The sequence below is a fragment of the Trypanosoma brucei genome, chromosome 8 (assembly GCF_000002445.2).
Source record: "Trypanosoma brucei brucei TREU927 chromosome 8, complete sequence".
NCBI lineage: Eukaryota > Euglenozoa > Kinetoplastea > Trypanosomatida > Trypanosomatidae > Trypanosoma > Trypanosoma brucei.
Window position 1 is genome coordinate 1,901,163 of NC_007281.1, and position 18,778 is coordinate 1,919,940.

Consider the following 18,778-nt stretch of genomic DNA (forward strand, 5'->3'; position numbering starts at 1 on the left):
AGACCTAAGGGACGAGAAATGAATATTACCAAACAAACAAACACATATGTATGAATGTATGTTGTGAACATCAAATAGACACTGAAATAAATATTAAAACAAAAACAAAAACAAAAACAAAAACAAGAAGAGAAGAGAAGAGAGAAGAAAAAAAAGGTTTCGAGGAGCACGAAGCAAAGCCAATGGAGTATCGGTAAAATACATAATTCTGTTTTCTTCTTTATTTCGTTTCGTCTTCCTCTTCCCCCTCCCCCCCCCTCCCATTTCGCTTTCGCCCCGCCTAAATCCTTTTCTTTTTCTTCTTTCTACTCCCTCACTGGATCCTTTATTATTGTATTTCATTCGACCCCAATGATATGCATGAATTCCATTGAGTAGGACCCGTCCCGTGGCATAACTTCATCCCTTGCCACTCGTGTGCCCTCCACACCTTAATAATAACAACAACAACATCAACTTGTTTCAGTCACTTCATTACTTTTTGGAACATTACACTTGAATATTAGTAAACATCCCCTTTTCTCTTTTCTCTTTTCCCTTTCCCTACTACCGTTTTTGTTGCTTGTTTGTAATTTGGTTGGCTTCAAACCTCACTAGTGGAAACATGAGGTATTTTCAACACATGCTTCACGAGCTTCCCTCACACTTGACTTGAAGTCACCCCGTTGGCATCCGCATTGTTACCCCCCACACACGAACATGAACCAGTCGTTGTCCTTTCAGCCCACCACAATGTAACTACGGGGCGCAAATTTGAAAGGAGGAGAAACAAAACAAAACAAAACAAAACACGTCGTGTCATACCACTGGTGCGTAACTTTCTTTCCTCCTCCATCATACGTTTATACCTTGCCTAGATTCTTCTAACATTCGCTACTCTCTACTGGTTCATCTGTATCCTCCTTATTGGCTCGGCCACAGTATGTCTGCCCTGACATGAAATGTAACTATGAAATATTCGTACGCTTCTTCCTTATTAACGCACATCCGCACATCTCTCACTAAATGCCGCCGTCAACAAAAAGAAAAATAAAAAATAACTTTCCTAGTAGACGCGCTTCGCTGGCGGAATGCTATCTAATTCACTTGTCAACATCTCACTGTGCACACGGCGGTAAGCCAGTTTCGCTTTACCCTCCTTATCATTAATGTACGCAAGCGTGTGCTTCATCCAGTTGTGGTCATCCCGCTCCGGGTAGTCGTCACGCGCATGGGCCCCACGGGACTCCCGCCGCGCTGCCGCACTAGCGATTGTCATGAGTGCGTTGTAAAGTAAATTCCGTAACTCAAGTGCCTCAATGAGGTTGCTGTTCCATACTGGAGACTTGTCGTGGACGAAAACATGTGAGTAATCCCTGTAGCATTCCTCGATGATTGCTTGGCCCTTAAGCATGCTCTCCTCCGTCCGGAACACGGCAGCGTAGAGAGCCATTGTTTCCTTCATGCGCTCACGAATGCGGGCAACGGGGATATCACCCTTATTATGAAGGATTTTGTCAAGATCAGCAATGGAACTCTCACCTGCATCTGATCGCAACTCGGGTTGCGCCCGTCCCTCTTTCGTTAGGTTAAAAATGACGGTGTTGGCGCACGACTTACCAAACACCACAATGTCCAGCAGCGAGTTGGCGCCCAGCCGATTAGCGCCATGAACGCTCGCGCAAGCGCACTCCCCTGCCGCAAGGAGACCCGGTACAATCGCATCGTCATCACCATTGCGTGGGTTTACGACCTCACCCGTCCAAAGCGTGGGGACGCCACCCATGGAGTAGTGAACGGTGGGCACAATGGGAATGGATTCTTTCGTTACATCCACACCAGCAAATATGTGAGCGCTCTCAGAGATACCCGGAAGCTTTTGGCGAAGCTGCTCTGGTGGGAGGTGATGTAACTGAAGAAGAACATGATCCTTCTTTGGCCCACAACCACGACCGGCGAGCAGTTCGAGAGTGATGGCACGCGACACCACATCGCGAGATGCCAGATCCTTCGCTTTCGGAGCATACCGCTCCATGAAACGCTCCCCCTCGCTGTTAATAAGGTAACCTCCCTCACCTCGTGACCCCTCAGTAATTAAAACTCCTGGTCCATAAATACCCGTCGGATGGAACTGCACAAACTCCATATCCTCTGCGGCCAAACCGGCACGAGCCACCATCGCTGTTCCATCACCCGTGCATGACTTAGCACTGGTGGTTGTGAACCAGCACCGACCATACCCACCCGTTGCAAGGATGGTATACTTTGAGCGGAAACGGTGGATAGTACCATCGTCTATGCTCATCGCAACAATGCCACGACAACAGCCGTCCTCCACCATCAAGTCCAGACAATAATATTCGTTAAAGAAATTCACTCCGTACTGGAAGGACTGGCCATACAGTGTGTGCAACATCGCATGCCCCGTGCGATCGGATGCCGCACATGTCCGCCTTGCCTGCTTCCCACCATAGTGAATAGACTGTCCACCGAATGCTCGCTGGTAGATGAAGCCATCCTTTGTACGGAGAAATGGAAGACCCATGCTCTCCAATTCCGACACCACGCAAGGTGCTTCCTGACACATGTACTGAATTGCATCCTGGTCACCTAACCAATCACTTCCCTTCACTGTATCATACACATGCCAACGCCAGTCATCCTCCTCGCAATTTCCGAGAGCAGCGTTGATACCTCCCTGAGCCGCAATTGTGTGGGAACGGGAGGGATATAACTTGGAGACGCATGCCACATTATAACCCGAGGCGGCAACACCCATTGCGGCACGAAGCCCAGAGCCCCCTGCACCGACTACCACGCAGTCAAACGTATGATCGATCACGGGGTACGCCTTGCTGAGGTGTGAGGCGAGACGGTTAAAAGAACGCCGTAGCATCGTATCCTAAGTGATGCTCTTTCTTTTTCTTTTCTTTCCTGTGGTATGTAATCCCTTTTATTACTTCACTCCTCCCCACCTATCCTTAAAACGGGCAAAACACGATAAATGTGGCCCTTGGAATGCTCCCTGACTTTATCTTACTACCACTTCCGCTCCTCACTAAGTGTTCTGATGTGTCTGCTTTCCTTCGCTAAGTATATTTAATTATTTAAATTGAAATTCAGTTGAGAGAGTGACTGAGCAAAATACGTAGTCTTTCCCAGCAGTTGTTAGAGAACAGTAAAAAGTTTAACTGATACAAACCACTGCGATAGTAAAAGCAGACGGCATGGCAGTGTGAACACAACGTGAAAGAAATGGTAGAGAATTAGGGAAGGAAGGCCACGGATAGAGGCGGTGGAAAGGGGGGGGGAACAAATAGTGGGGCTCGGAAAAAGTTTTGCCTTCAGGAGCGCCAGAACATATGATGTCACCCAACAACAAACAACAACAACAACAACAAAAGCAATACAGGAAGGCGGGAAGAGAAACGAAATCCATTCAACTGCGTGAAGAGACTTAAAATGGTCCGTTTATATTTCTCGCTTCCCTCACCGCTTTGTATTTTTGCTCCCCATACCTGTTTTTTTTTTTAAACTATCTCTTCCGCAGCCTGTGCAGCGAAGAAAAGAAGAAACGATTGCTTCCTGATTGCGATCTCCTATACCAGTAAACACTACTGATGAAAAAGTGGAAGGGAAAAGGAAGAGAATACGTCTTTTATTTATTTATTTATTTACTTACGAAAGGTTCCGACAGCTGAAATTGTAAAGAAAAACAAAATGCGCAAATACTGCCATCCTTTCTTCTCTGTGGGACGATGTGGAGCGGGACATAAAAGGGTTTGACAACACACACACACAAAAAAAAAAAAGGGCAAACACAAGTAAACAACCCGTAGATTGCCTCAAAAAAAAAAAAATCCGCACGTCAAACATTAACAAATAGCAGTCAAAGATTATGTTCCGCGTGCACATACAAAACAATTACTACAACGGAAGCTCCATCGCAAGTATAAGCGCCGACCTTCAAACATGCGGCGGAAACGCATCCACGTATAGACAAAGACGTGATTTTCTTCCGTCACCTCAGAGTTTATCAGATGGCTTAAAAGGGGAGCGGCGAAGCGGGGCGGAGGGATGGAAGGAGAAGGAGGGATAAAGTGTGTGCTTAAAGAAATAGTTGGGAAATAAAATACATTCCGCACACGCAACGATGCTCAGCTCAAGTAGACAAGTCATATGAATGAGCGAAAGTAATGTGACGTAATCATTTTTCAAAACACCCAACAATGTCAGTAGTTGTATATATATATATATATATATTAAAGGTGGGGATCTGTCTCCTACGCATGGGTACCGTCAAGGACATGTTTGCACCCATTGGTTTAGCAACTGAGGTGCCGCTAAGGGAGACAAATGTATAAAACTTAACGCAACCAGCGCGAAGGGAGAGGCGGGAGAAAAGTGGGGAAGAGGGAAGGTACCTGTACGCAATCGTAAAGTCACGGCTGCATCGTTAAGATGCATGTGGTAACTCCGCCTCACGCCGGAAAAAGCAAAAAAAAACAAGAGGGATGAAAAGGGAAACACAGCCATTGTGTCGATAGCAGCTCCATAACGCAAAAACTACAAATACTACACCCACTCCCGCAATACATTGCGCCGGTGCCTCAAGTTGGATTATTACAAAATGTTTAGCTCACTCCTACACAAAAAATCGCTTTCCCCTTCCCATCCCCCACACATTCTCTCTCTCTCCCAATGCAAACACACAAACATGTACACCTCTCCAAAACTTATGACACACAAGAGCCCCGGGTTGATAGTTTTTCCTCCCCACAACACAAATGCTCCAAATCACGAAAAGCCACATTTGTCATTCGGTTCACATATTCTCTCAGCAGTAAACTCCGAGCTGCAAAGGCGAAGGGTTCACTAACAAATTTGGCTTCCTTCATTCTCACAATAGGCAACAAAGCCGCATACACCACGCAATCATACGACGTCGGACGGTCACCAAAGAGAAATGGTTTGTCTCCGATAAGGGTTTCCACAGCTTCCAAGTCCATCAAATAACTGGAATCATATCGCTCACGCAAGACGTTCAGTTGCGCCAACTTGGAAGTGCCCAATACATGTCTTCTAAACCAAAGTAAAAAGCAGGCAATTGACGCTGCGGAAAACTTCCAGCAGCGTAGAGCACACGGCGCTGTGTAAAGCACAGCTTGATGCGCAAGCGTATGATGCAGGGCGAAGCGTGCCTCATACAACAACATGTTGCGAAGAGCCGTCCCGACAGCATGCTGCATACTTTCAAGCCCATCATCCATTTTCAACTTGAAAGTGTCCATAAGATATTGAATAATTACAGTACAACCCGCCACGCACTTGCCTTCGTGTATAATATATGGCAAAGTGCGTGTGGGTGAAGGAAAAACATCATACGTGGCTTGAACTTTGTAGGGAACATTCGCTAGTCGTAGAAATGTCTCAACAGCGACGCACGGCAACGAAATACTGGGGCCCAAGTGCCAACGAGGGTAAATAAATAAACGAATGATATTATCGCCCGTCTGCAACACTTCCTTTACATTCCCAGTATGGTTCCAGCGCTTGTGAGTGGGTCGCATCAAACACACATAAACCGAAGCGACTACGGCCACTCCCACAGCAATAACACATGTGACATCAACACCAGCGCTAACATCCATAGAAAATTTGCCCACCCTCGTTTAGTCGGGCCACTACTACTAAATATGGCAAATAAATAAACATTTTTTTTTTTTAAAAAGAAAGGCAGATGACTAACAGTTCGGATGGCATCAACAAACAGTAAACTAAAGAACAACCAAACTATTACACAAACAAATGTACATTTATATATAAGGGAGGGATAAAACGTCGTCGCGCAAACGAATCGCTAGAAACTGTTGAAATGAAACGAAAGTAAATGGGGAACGGAATGTACGAACATATATGTATGTATATATATATATATAATTTTTTTTTACATTTATTTAATCGTGTTCGAATGATGGGGAAGCTCAGTTAAGGGGAGTTCAAACTAATGCGCTGTTAGGTGGGCAGAAAAGCGTGTGCGGCCCATGCGTCGCAAAAACAAAACAGCGGTATGCGTGTCTACGTGTGGGAAAAGGAGGTAGACGGAGGAAAATGAAAAGAAATAAAATAAAACCAAAATACGAAAGTCAAAAAGAAAAAAGAAAGTCAAATTCTGGAACTGGAATATATATATATATATATATGAACACGCGTGCGAGCACACGTAACTTATGCAGTGCATTGTTAATTTTACTATATTGCCATTTCACCTCACTCTTTTTTTTTTCCTTTCTTTCTGTTCCTCTTTTCTCTCACGCTTTCACGATGACAAAACTCCTTTTGGTTTTACCGTCCCTCCTCCCTTCCCCTTATGCAAACCCAATTCATCTTTTGCCAACATTTGAGCCGGTCAGTTCATTTGCTGCACCGCGACGTTTGGTAAGTTCAACAAATGTATATATATATATATATATATATTGAAGGGGAAACACAACTCTAAAGGAGAACAAAACACACGAAGGGAAAAGAATAACAAAGTTGAAGAGAAAAAAAAGAGAAAACAAAAAAAAAAATAGCACGACACCGCACGAAATCAAATCGTCAGAAACGTTCAAAAATAAACAAGAAGAAACTTTCTTTGAAAATACCTCCTGGTACACACGAGTGGACGTAGGCAGAAAAATAAGAGGACGGTAGAATCACTAAGAGCATGCAGGTAACGAAACAGCAAAAAAAAAAAGGCAAAAGCAAATGAACAAATAAAAAAAAAAAAGAAATGTTATACATCTCCTTCCTCCCCTCTCTGCACTTGCCAAACTGAGCACCATTCACCACTCGCTCAATTTTTCTTCTTTTTTCCCCCCTTCTTGTGTTTATACTCCTTTTTATTTTTATTTTTATTTTTTGGTAGTTGCAAACGGTGCATATGACCGATACGTTGGGTCACAGCACAAAAACCGCAGGGGAGAGATTTATTTAAAAAAAAAAACAGCACCTCAATAATCATAAATGAAAGTGTGTGTCATGTCTTTTTCTCTTTGTATTTCCCCCTTTTGAGTGTTTTTTTTATTTATTTTAAATCCTCCCAAATTCCCATCCCCAACAACGCGATAAACGAAATATATGACCCTTTTCAATCACTCACCGACCCCCGTTAAATATGGTAAGAATAAGAATAAGAAACAGAACACAAAAAAAAACAGAAAAAGAAAGAAGTAACGCTCCACCACGCGCACAGAGTTCCTCGGTTGTTTTCCTTTCCTTTTTTTTTAAAAAAATCCTCTTACACTATCAGCGATCACTGCTACAGTGACTTCAGCATTGCGTGTAGAGACAGAAAGCAAACCACACACCATACCACATTCCTCTCTCTTCCTTCCATATAAATTACACACATACACAAAAAAAAAGAAAAAAAAAACAACGAACACAAATATAAACTATCGTCAAAGGAGTTCAGAAAATGTAAATACGGTTCAAGGATAGATCCAAACGCCGTGTAACCAACCTTCAAAAGTTGCCACACTCGAATCCCAAACAAATATATATATATATATATATATATATATCATATGCCATGATAATTTATACGTTTGCGTGTACATGTGCACACCCTCACATAATCACACAAAATGAATGTCAAAACCTCAAGAACAGCCTTGTCTACACGTGTGTGGGGTAAACCTATGCGATTGATTGCATCCGCTGATGGACTTCATATCTGGAAAAGCTGCACTCGTCATGCGGGCTACGTAACTGGCAAACGGTTCACTTACAGCTAAAGCCGGGATGAGTTCCTCATGTCCTTCCATTAATGTCTTCGCCACATGCAACCACGCATACACCACAGCGTCATAACTTGTAGGAGTGTCTCCAAGTAAAAACGCACTCTTCTGCAGAAGCACATCCAAACACTTCACCTCTTGAAGAAATTGGCGTGTGTACTCCAGCGGCGGCAGTCGGTAATCTCCAGTGGTCTCAAGAACCTCCACAAGCGTGCGCCGCATGCCTTCCACTTTTTTGTGGGTGGACTCCTCATCCCGTGTGAATTCCTCCTCTAACACACCTTCCAATAACTCGGGGTGATCAATCAACACTACTCGCTGTAAACCATAGTTGAGTGATGTTTCAACCATCCTTGTAACGACGCGACCAACAGCATGGGATTCAGCGGATAGTTGATTATCCAAATCTACATCAAACTCGTTCATCAAGTAATGAATGATAACTTCACTATCACCCACTGCTACACCATCGTACAAGATGAATGGCAACTTCCCGTTAGGAGATACAGTGGGGTCGTCGATGAAGTGCACAATGTATGAAATCTTCGCCAGTCGAAGAAAGGTTTCCACCTTAAAGCAATGCAAGAAACAATTAGGGCCGTGTGGCCAGCGGGGATGAATGAACAAATGTACAATGCCGTGCTCAAGACTATTAAGCATCACTTGCGTCATCACACGCTTCCTAAGTGCCTGAAGGAGTTTTGTGCAACGATACATGGCATAACCACACGCAGCAGCTGCAAATGCCGCACAACACAAAGGGTGCTCCCTATACATGCCTTGTAGCGCTCTGCTAGAACCTTCATTCATATCTTTTTTTTTTGTTGTTGTTAAACGTGTGTTTGACAGATTCGTGGATTTTGAACACACTCTAACTGTTTTTCCTGTTGTCTTCTTTTTTTTTTTCCTTCCTCTCTTTTTTCTTCTGCTGCTCCCGCTCTCTTGTATGTACCTGCAACGGAAATACGACTAAACTAGTGAAGTATGGGGTCGACAGCAACGAAAAACAAAAGAAAGATCCAGCCGATGTATCTTTCTTTATTTCTTCCTTTTTATCTCCTTCTGACCTTCCGATCGCCCACCTGACACCCTTCACACGTTACAGAAAAAAACAATGAGACGTAAAAAATGAAAAATAGCTCGTGAAGAAGGGAGTAAATAAATACACACGTAAATATATGAATATCCCTAACTGGAACCAGTAAGGGTTGGATAAGTTCCTGCTTAATACACGTTGGAAGGGTTTGCAGTTACTCTGGTGCAAATCTAAAAATACGAAACGCAAATAAAAAACATAATAAATCACGACTCGCAACCATCAGGGGCACAAACAATAATGAGGCAACCTGAAATGTAAAAAATATATACATATACCAAGAATGAAGAAAATAAAGAAAACAGGGTTATTAGGAGAGGGGGAAATACATAAATAAATAAATAAATATATATATATATATATATATATATACCCACGGGGTCTCATCATATTAGAAGCAAGACAAACACACACCTTTGCTACACCCCGTCGACCGCCTCAAAGAGAAGCGCCTCCTGTTCGGCCATGACCGACACAAGTTGGCGCCATTTCCTGAAGAGAATTACCTCCGCCTCATCAAGTAGCATTTTAGCGCGCTCTAAATTGGAACCGGTAAAATTAGTTGTGGCATTCGTTCGTACTTCCGCGATGGTCCCATCACTTTTGCAATAATCGCCCACATCAACCGCCTCACCGCTGTTGTTTCCCCCTCTCATTTCCCTCCCATAAACGCCATGTGAGTCACTTCTCCGTTCCGCAGTCCCCACTGTTGACTTACAACCACCAAATAAAGGAGTGATATGGCCAGTAGTTGTGTCGTGCCGGTTGTCTAACCATTTAATTGCTTCGCCACTGTTCCCATGCATCGGTCCATTTGCATTACGGCGGGTGTTATCCGCGCACGGGGGAACTAACATCAAGTCAAACTTCACAGTAGCAGCCGTTCCTGACACTCCGGCTACAATTTGTGTCAAGGTCACACCACCAATGGGAGTACAAATGCGGAGGAACGCATCCCACAACTTCCCTTCCATATCACACAAAATACTCGCACCCCGCTCCGCATAGAATGCAGTTAATTCCGCTGCATTCCACCGTCCAATGAGTTCTAGCGCTGCCAAAAGCACTCCCTGATTGAGCATTAAACGCAGCAGTGCTCGCACACGCACATCTGCAGCGCTTTGCATGAAGGAAGACTTCACAACATACACGAGTTGTCCAGAGAACTTTAGACGATACATCGCCTTTCTCAGTGGACTTTTTGAACTTTCGTGTCGCGCAATCTTGCCGCACACGACCCTAAGAGTCTCGAGAACAGACCACAGATCAATTCCTTCGCATAGGCCACGAGAAAGTACATTAATTAACTCCGTGATGAGCAGTTCCGCCACCTCCGCCATATATACGAGTTCGCCTTCGCGGCCACTAGAACGAGGAGCCGAAATATCACCATAATTTTTTACCGTGCGAGGGGAAAAAAGCAAAACGCTCTTCACCGCCGACTGCAGTGAATCCATGACGTCGCGGCAACAGGGATGAATACAATGCAGTGCACTACACTTATATTTCCTCGTAGTTGAAAGCTCCAAAGAAGGAACTTAAGGTATCAAGGCATAACTCGGCAGATAGGGTCGTCTCGTTGGACTAGCAGAACATGGAATGACGGGATAAGTTGGGAAGAAAAAAAAAAAGAAACGCACAAAGGATGGAAAAGCAGTGCTGACAATACCACTTCCTCCCCACTTAGTATCGCAAGAATGCCAAAGTGCACAAACATGTACACATGCACTTAGATAGAAATTACTGAGGATATTCCAAGGCAACTTCGGTATTTTACCTTCACAGAAGTAGGGTAGAGTGGAAGCCGCACGACAGCAAAATCAACGGCTTCCACGTCAGGTGCTGCCGTCGCATTAAAATCTACACCCACAACATCCTGATAATTGCCTCTAGGCACCAACAAGCACATTTACAGCAACATCTACCTGTCCACCGGCCGCTGACAAAGCATGTCGAATGTCTTCAGCACTAAATCCCATTCCCAATTCCATTATCTGAGCGACACGTTCATCCACTTCAACGTCACCAACGCGACCGCCGACGGGCCGATGGGTGGTCTGTTGATTACCTGTGGGATTTTGCCCCTCCCGCTGCGGCATGGGCCTCGCGTTGCGTCGGTGTCGAGCACCCCCTGATGACCACAACCCGAATGCTTCATCGTCATTCATATAACCTCCTTCAACCAAATTATCCACGGTGTAGCGGCCGTCTGTTGCCGCCCTTACATTTCCCGCCCGTTTGAGTGGCTTTAATTCCACTGTGGGACTCTGACCACCGACTATGTTGAGAATTGGTTTCAGTAACCGCATGACAGGACGACACACACGCCGGCTGAACAAACCTAAGAACCATGCCAATGGCCCCTGCCGTCCCGAGGCGAGACCGAAAACAACTCCCAGAAGGGTAAGCACCAGGCGAGTGTAGAGGCCCGCATCCGCACGAATTACGCTCCCGCGAAGGCGTGACGTCCGCATCGGGAGTTCCGTTTCAGGGCACACAATTAGTTTCAACATCGACAATGTCAGCAGCGGCTTCGAAATTATTGCTAGAGGGAACGAAAAAGACTCCCACGCGTCGAGCGATGGCACCTCCATGATGAAACGCGTCACAAGTGAGGCTAGCGGCATGAGTGACCCGGCTGCGGATAGGACTTGAAGCTGTTCGAATGGCAACGACAAGGAAGATCCCCTAACAACACAGACGTTGATAATAAATGAACTTATCATTGCAGTTGTCACAACGAAGGCGAGAAAAGACGCTGATCCCCATCGTCGTTCCAGTTTACGCATCTGTATAATTATGAACAACGCACAACCAAGATCAAAAATGGAGATCCCCAATGTCCCCAGTGGAAATGTGAGTATTGGGAAGCGCTTGATGGTGGCTGTCCAGCCCAGTACAGTGCGAGAAGATTGCGAAACCACGTGACCACGAATCGCAGCACTTGAGTAATACACGGAAATGCCTATCAGAAACCCCGTGATGGGGGCGTGTGCTAATGCCATCACTCAATCTTTCTTTGCACCTATGCTTGTATGTGCGCGGGGTCAATAAAAATTTTAAAATATATATATATATATATATATATACGTTTTAATATTTGTGGGCGTATTTCCCTTTTCTGTTGGTATTATTTCCCTCCACCCGTCGATTGCTCTCGTCGTACGAGGAAACCTGTGGGACAAAAATAAGAACAGATGTTAGAATAGGGGAAGTAGCGCATGTGTGTGTATGTGTATGTATGTATTTGGCGGGACAATGTTGGTTGCATTTAGAGGAATAAGCAAAATAACAGAAAAAGTAAGACACAGTGAGAATTCAGATGCACAATGAAAGCGATATGCTTAAAAGCACTTGTAAAATAGATTCGACGAGGTTGCATCAGTAAGTAGTGGAAAATGAGGAAGATGGGCACCCGTGCTCGCGGTTTATGTGCATTTATATATATGTACATAATTGCATGCGAAAGCACAAAAAAAACAAAAAGAGTTAAAAAGATATGAAAGGAATTATTAGAGGCTGTAAAGGAAGAAAAATAACTACGGAATATGTAAAACTTTCCCTTTTTCTCCGCTAAATAACTTTCACTGCGCCTGCTAGGCGGTGACATTACACTAATGATTCCCTTCCTTCAAATAAAAAACCTCTCTGCACTTACTCTCCCTCTGTCCATTTCAAACGGACGACCAAAAAAAAAAGAAAAGAAACTGAAAGAGGACAGATGGTGGCATTATAATCAAAAAAAACATATATATATATATATATATATATATATTATTTATATATTACATATATGTTGAGGCTACACCAATTCAGTTAAAGTACTTCAGAAAGGAAACAACTAGTCACATCACAAAAGAAAAAAAAACACAAAGAGGGATGCGCTCGTTGTGACGGTGTACCGCAGAGTCACGAAGAAAAACAAAGAGGGGGAAAAAGGGAAGGCAGTGGAAATAAGTAAGTAAGTGAAACAAAAATTAAAAAAAAACAAAAAAGAAAAGGAAAGAAAAGAAAAGAAAAGAAAAAAACAAAAAAGGCAAAAAAGAAAAGGAAGATGCACAGACGGAGCCGAAGAGGTGTTTCTCTTTAACACGTGTCTCCCTTGCCCCATAACCGTCCTAAAAGTAGGAAAACAAAAAGCAAAAAAAAAAAAACAGCAGCAGATTGGTTACAACAACAATAACTACAGTAACAACTGTAGCTATCATAACAATAGCAGTAAGGAAAGTAAAAAAAATTAAAATTAAAATTAAAAAAGTAAGGTTAATAAGGTTTAAAAGATCAGTAACATTAATGCGAATGTTAATGATGATACAAAAAAAGAGGGGGGAAGAACAAGGAAGTGAGAAAAGAAAAGAAAAGAAAAGAAAAAAAGACAAAAGGGTAGCAGAGGCAATCGTTTATCTATTTTGAAGTATGTGCCTTATTTCCCCGTTCCGATGATATTCTCCGCTTCAACATTAATCAAAATATTTTAAATATAAATACATCGGTTCTTCTAAATTATATATATGTATATTATTATTATTATTATAAATTTAGTTACTTGCTTATCCTCGTTTCACTTTCATTCTTTTAACGGCATCAAAAAAAAAAAATTGAGCCTCCCGAGAGCCGCTAAACTCATCACTACATTTTAAACTACCATAATCAGAAGAAAAAAAAAGGAAACTAATGCAACTCAACTACGCATACACTTCCATATATTTGTACCTATTTGTGTTTAGTTTTGTCTTTTCATAGTCTCGTTTGGTTCCGGAAAAGTACCAGATTAGGTGAAGTTAACGTTAAAGTTTCTTTGAGGGACACCAAATAATAGGAAAATGACAAAAACAAAACAAAGAACCGGAGATGAAGGGGGGGGCAAAAAAAAAAAAAAAACGCAACCTGAACCAAAAGAAAGAGGGGAAAACGGGAGGAATACGAAAGAGTGAAAGGCGCGTGCGTTCCAAGAGGAAAAAAAAAAGGGGCCACAATATAAAATAAACGGAGACACGGTAATTCTAAGGAGCGTACGGTACAATTTCCGTTTAGAAAGTTCTTGAGAATTTACTCTTTTTCTTTTTAATTTTCATAATAATACTTTGTAATATCGGGAACACATGCACATATATACACACATACATGCATGCGTATTGAATTGGTTCTCTTCCTTTAATCCAATAATTCTCCCCGCAGTCACACCAAAAATCATACGGGACTTCAAACATCATTTTCTTTTCTTTTCTCTTTCTTTTTTACTTTACTTTTTGTTTTGCTTTGTTTTGTTTTCTCCCCTTCTCTTTTTCTTCCTTTCACTCAATCTCCATATCCTAGAACCGTATCTCCCTTCTGTTTCACGATTACCACAAATTGGAAAATAAAGTACTTGTAAATGTTTCTCCTTTCTTTCTTTTCTCTCACTCTCTCACTCTTTTATTTTTTTTCCCCCCTTAGTCTGCTTCTTTCTTTTTTTCTCCTTTTTGTGTGTATGCGTAGACATATATATATATATGTATATCATCCCCGAACATTTATTTATGACAAATGCTTTCCAGGCGTATGCTGATGAATCAGTTGACCCATTTGTCTCCTCTGTTCCTCCATTACATGCTGATGAAACTCTTGTGATGTGCTGCAGGAGCCACGGCGTGCGGGTTCCCCCACGTAAAAGTTTGGAAGCGGTAACTTTCCAGTTGTCGTTGCCGTTGGTATTTCAGTTGTTCGTGGCACATCAGCCGGTGTTCCATCTTGCATAAATCCCCAATTCTCCCGAAATATCGACTGAGAGACTCCCTTCGGTGTCATGAATTGTGGGGAAGATGAGCTCCAAGATGCGCCACAAGGGAGGTGTTGAGGGTTACGTGTGATACCGCTGCAACTTGGGCCCGTTGCTCCGGGGAGATGAGCAAACCATGTCCCATCTGAGCTGGAAAGAACATAAAAGGGTTGGCGGTGACTTGTTGAACTGTTTCTGGAAGCGTTGGCAGCTCCTTTCGCTGTTGCCGTTGCCGTTGCCGGGCCACTACCGCTGCTGCTGATATCATGTGCACAATTGTGCCTACTATTGGATACGTCTTCGCATGGGTTCATTTGCAACAATATATCCACTGTGGAGAGCCGTCTTGGGGAGGCACCTCCAGCTCCATTTGAATTCACGTGAATATTCCGAGACATTCTTATCAACCCCAGCAGTTTCTCAGGATATGTATAATAAAGGTGATTTGAACATTTAGAAGGGGTGTGAGACAAAATAGAGAAAAAAAAAAAGAGGAAGAAGAAGAGAGATGGAAATTAAATGTGGTAAAATATCGTGCAAAGTAAACAACAGTATATATCATAAGAATAAAAACCATAACAGTAATAACAAAAATAATGACAAACAAGCAGTTAAATCACAAACCAAATCAGCAGAGGAGATGAAAGAAGCGCCGGATGATGGTGGACGAATGGGCAACGTCAGACGCTTTTGCTTGACGCGATAACTTCTATATGCATCTGTTATGTTTATTCCGTGACCCTCCCCTTCCCCTCCTCTCTCTTTTTCCCCCCTCAATACGTCACCCCAACCAACAGCACCAACTAAGTTTTTAAATACGTATATATATATATATACAACAAGGAGGAAATATTGTGAAAGAATGCCTTGGTACGGTGATATTACCTCAAACCACGTGGGGTGCTGCCACACCAAAAAATTATTTCAGCCCCTCCCCCCCCCTCGGCCGCCCGGTCAGCCGCCTGTAAGTCAAAGCTTCTTCGAAGCAAACCGAAGGACCTCATGCAGCAGTAAAACAACAAAGAGACTAAATGAAAAGAGGGAGAGGAAAAAAGAAAAAAAACACAGTCCCCTTCTGCGCTGTGCAGCGGGAGCACTTCTGAAAGCATTACTGCATCTGCACCGTCATTTATTCCTCAAACATCGGACCACGGGTCCCCACTTGGTGCTATGGAGAACTATCAAATTGACTACCCAGTTTAACACACAAATACAAACACATGCATCTTCCCACTAATGGTTCAGTGAAAGTCTTCCGACCCAAACACACACACACACACACAACCACACACACAACTTAATGCACTTTTCATTCTTCCCACATATATACGGAAGAACAACAAGTACGAATTGTGTGTGTGGTTGTGTCTTCTTCCTATTTTACCTTATATTCAGTTTTGTCATTTTCATCAACATCCCGTCCCCTGCACTTCTCCCCCCTTCTCCCCTTCTCCTCCTCTCCTTTTCTTTCTTTTTTCGTCATGAAAAAATCTACGTTTATCTTAACTATCACCTTTTGGTCATTATCTCTTCATCCTGACACAGTTAGCTGTTATTGTTTTCTTTTCTGCTTGATGAAAGAATTCCTTCATCATATCAGTGATTTGAGCAGAAGCTACTTCTTTTAAATTCCCTCCCCCCTTTTTTAATAATGATCATAATAATTAAAATAAAATAAAACCGTTCGCCCTGAAGAGGAGAAAAGAAAGGGAGAAGGGTCCAGAGAGGGGGAAAAAAAAAGAGAACGTTGGGGAGGGAAGGGGGAAACAAACATTGAGCACGATGTCAACCTGATCCACGAAACCGAAATGACGAAGGCGGTATAAGACGCGGCAGGGAATTTTTTATAAAAAAAAAAGAAATCAGACCGGGAATTTTATAACTAATACACCAAAAAACAAATAGAGGGTGGAACACACAAGAAGAAACGGATACGGTAGGGTCCGTATGTTAGACCCGACAAACCTAACCAGATGAAAGACCTGTATGCATGTATATGTATATATATATATATATGTTTATGTAAATTTGTAAATGTGTACCACCTTCACCCATCTATTTTATTTATTCCGATTTCGTACATAAACTAAATCAAAGGGACGAGGCCCTCCTGAACAGCTCCGCAGCAGTTTCCGGCTGTTCAGGCTCCTCGAAACTTCCCGTGTCCCTCACAATATGTTTCAGCAGGCCGTACGAGTACCAGTGGCAATATGACCACCAGTTAATTAAGTACGGGTCGTAGTAAAATGCAGAACGGGACCGCTCACTAAGACCCTCGTCAAGTGACATGGTATTCGTCGCGGCAAAAACCCATTCAGTACATGTAAAGGCAACAAACTGCCGGTTAAGGTCCTTTGCACGAAAAAGGGCTCGCTTCAGTTTCTTCACATTTTCCCGCTTGCTTTTGGACCCGATTGGCTCCGGAAGGTCGGCCAGGAATGCGAGGGCATGAGAAGGAACCTCGCGGCAGAGAAAAAATTTCATGGCGTAGAGAAGACGGGACTCCATAAATTGCACACTGACGGGTCCGAGGGCTTTGGGATGGCGCTTTTTCGCACTCCAGTACTCTATCGATGCGTCAGACATCCTACGCCATGTAATATGGTTGTGTGAATGCGAAGTGGATGCCTGGTAAATAAATGGTACACTAGTTCCATACACATCCGAACCTGCCATGGCCACGACAGGACCACCGGTGTCACGCTGTTGCTGTTGTTGCTGTCCTTGGTCATTATCATTATTGATGTGGCCACCGCCGTTGTTACTGGCATGATTTTGTTGTTGTTGTTGCTGCTGAAAAATGGAAGCCGGATTGCCTTCGTAAACTCCTTTAAGGGCACCTTTGCCGGTGCCATTTAACTGTTTCGCTGCTGTCAAGGGGTTAAGCAGGCCTTGGGCGGTACTTGCAGCAGTGGATCTCTCCCTTGCGTGCTCATCAACATTCACAACTTTGGGTGTGTTGCCCTTGAAGTGTGTTTTTGCCTGGAAGAGGGCCTTTAAGATGACGTTAACGACAAAATCAACTGGCACAATATCTGCAATGGCCCCCTGGCGGCAAACGAGCTCCCGTACCAAACCCAACCCACAAGTTAAAATGAGACCACCAGCGGCCGTCAGGGCATCAACCCATCCTGGAAATGGTTCTTTAAGGCTACATCCCACAATGGATGGCCGCACAATTACCAAAGGACAGTTTCCCTTATTTTCATTCAAAAGCTGCTCTCCTATGAATTTAGTGAAGGTATATGTGTTGGGAAATCCATACTTCTTGAGCAGATCACGGCCCACGGTGTCTATTTCCTTATCGTTGAGCGCTAAAATGTGTTTGCACATCCCCTGGGGGTCGAACGGAGGCGAGTAGAGACATTCCTCGACGGGTCTCCCTTGTACGCTATAATTAACATAACACGTCGAAACATGAACCATTGCCTCAAGATTTTTGCACTCTTTAGCCAAGGTGAGCACACGAAGAGAGCCCAGCGTATTGGTTTCCACCGCTATATTAAGTCTCTCATCAAAGTTGACGGTTGCCGCCATGTGTACAATAAAATGCGTGTGGTTGATGAGCGTCTGGCGATCCTTGTCACTGAGACCAATACGATTATCAACAATGTTTCCTTCAATGGCCACTACACGCGAACCCAATGCGTTGAAGGCAGCCTCCCCCATACTTTTCCGAAGTGGGTCAAAACACGGTGAGCTGAGCACCTCCAACTTTACTCGCTCCTGAGGGTTGAGATATCGCTTCAACCTTCTCGAATTCTTTCCTCGTGCGAGAACATAAATATAACCAACGTCCGGAAACTCTTTCATGATTTTGTAAATGAGTACTTTCCCCATGAACCCCGTTCCTCCAGTGAGAAAGAAGTTTTTGCGTGAAAACGCTTCATGGACGTCGAGTGGCATTGTTCCTTTAGCCAAGGTACTTTCCAAAAGCCATGCAATTGCGGCACACGTGTAATTACACACACATATATATATATATATATGTGTGTGTGGATAAAAACGATTGAGGGAAAGAGATGAGGGAAATTCGATTATGTTGATAATGATTATGATGACAGTAACGAATATAAGAAGAGGTTTGCATCCACCGGAAACGGTAACACGAATATTTGGAACATACCAAAAAAACCACCAAAGGGAAGGAAGCTAAAATAT

The 18,778-nt window shown here is 43.4% G+C and overlaps 7 protein-coding genes across 7 annotated transcripts, besides 30 other annotated features; all 7 read right to left on the reverse strand.

Moving 5' to 3' along the window:
* Positions 1-18,778: part of a sequence feature (sequence corresponds to BAC RPCI93-30K1) that runs on past both edges of the window.
* Positions 96-129: a microsatellite.
* Positions 767-791: a microsatellite.
* On the reverse strand, positions 1,046-2,875 carry Tb927.8.6580 (succinate dehydrogenase flavoprotein, putative; the record flags this gene model as incomplete). The annotated part of the gene is made up of 1 exon (XM_842395.1): positions 1,046-2,875. The coding sequence occupies one exon, from the start codon at positions 2,873-2,875 to the stop codon at positions 1,046-1,048; it is 1,830 nt and encodes a 609-aa protein (XP_847488.1).
* Positions 3,353-3,380: a microsatellite.
* Positions 3,637-3,660: a microsatellite.
* Positions 4,222-4,242: a microsatellite.
* Positions 4,716-5,630, reverse strand: Tb927.8.6590 (hypothetical protein, conserved; the record flags this gene model as incomplete). Its single annotated transcript, XM_842396.1, has 1 exon — positions 4,716-5,630. One exon carries the CDS (start codon positions 5,628-5,630, stop codon positions 4,716-4,718), a length of 915 nt encoding a protein of 304 aa, XP_847489.1.
* Positions 5,681-5,710: a sequence feature (AT_rich).
* Positions 5,892-5,918: a microsatellite.
* Positions 6,163-6,182: a microsatellite.
* Positions 6,254-6,300: a sequence feature (CT-rich).
* Positions 6,431-6,456: a microsatellite.
* Positions 6,477-6,551: a sequence feature (A-rich).
* Positions 6,708-6,755: a sequence feature (A-rich).
* Positions 6,861-6,883: a microsatellite.
* Positions 7,039-7,059: a sequence feature (AT_rich).
* Positions 7,520-7,547: a microsatellite.
* Positions 7,626-8,573, reverse strand: Tb927.8.6600 (hypothetical protein, conserved; the record flags this gene model as incomplete). Its single annotated transcript, XM_842397.1, has 1 exon — positions 7,626-8,573. One exon carries the CDS (start codon positions 8,571-8,573, stop codon positions 7,626-7,628), a length of 948 nt encoding a protein of 315 aa, XP_847490.1.
* Positions 9,185-9,231: a microsatellite.
* Tb927.8.6610 (hypothetical protein, conserved) lies at positions 9,279-10,316 on the reverse strand (the record flags this gene model as incomplete). The annotated part of the gene is made up of 1 exon (XM_842398.1): positions 9,279-10,316. The coding sequence occupies one exon, from the start codon at positions 10,314-10,316 to the stop codon at positions 9,279-9,281; it is 1,038 nt and encodes a 345-aa protein (XP_847491.1).
* Tb927.8.6620 (hypothetical protein, conserved) lies at positions 10,749-11,864 on the reverse strand (the record flags this gene model as incomplete). The annotated part of the gene is made up of 1 exon (XM_842399.1): positions 10,749-11,864. The coding sequence occupies one exon, from the start codon at positions 11,862-11,864 to the stop codon at positions 10,749-10,751; it is 1,116 nt and encodes a 371-aa protein (XP_847492.1).
* Positions 11,924-11,948: a microsatellite.
* Positions 12,607-12,654: a microsatellite.
* Positions 12,841-12,912: a sequence feature (A-rich).
* Positions 13,088-13,116: a sequence feature (AT_rich).
* Positions 13,205-13,241: a microsatellite.
* Positions 13,326-13,400: a sequence feature (AT_rich).
* Positions 14,072-14,154: a sequence feature (T-rich).
* Positions 14,237-14,322: a sequence feature (CT-rich).
* Tb927.8.6630 (hypothetical protein) lies at positions 14,377-14,931 on the reverse strand (the record flags this gene model as incomplete). The annotated part of the gene is made up of 1 exon (XM_842400.1): positions 14,377-14,931. One exon carries the CDS (start codon positions 14,929-14,931, stop codon positions 14,377-14,379), a length of 555 nt encoding a protein of 184 aa, XP_847493.1.
* Positions 15,882-15,912: a microsatellite.
* Positions 16,033-16,092: a sequence feature (CT-rich).
* Positions 16,259-16,297: a sequence feature (AT_rich).
* Positions 16,608-16,642: a microsatellite.
* Positions 16,709-18,523, reverse strand: Tb927.8.6640 (hypothetical protein, conserved; the record flags this gene model as incomplete). The annotated part of the gene is made up of 1 exon (XM_842401.1): positions 16,709-18,523. One exon carries the CDS (start codon positions 18,521-18,523, stop codon positions 16,709-16,711), a length of 1,815 nt encoding a protein of 604 aa, XP_847494.1.
* Positions 17,320-17,413: a microsatellite.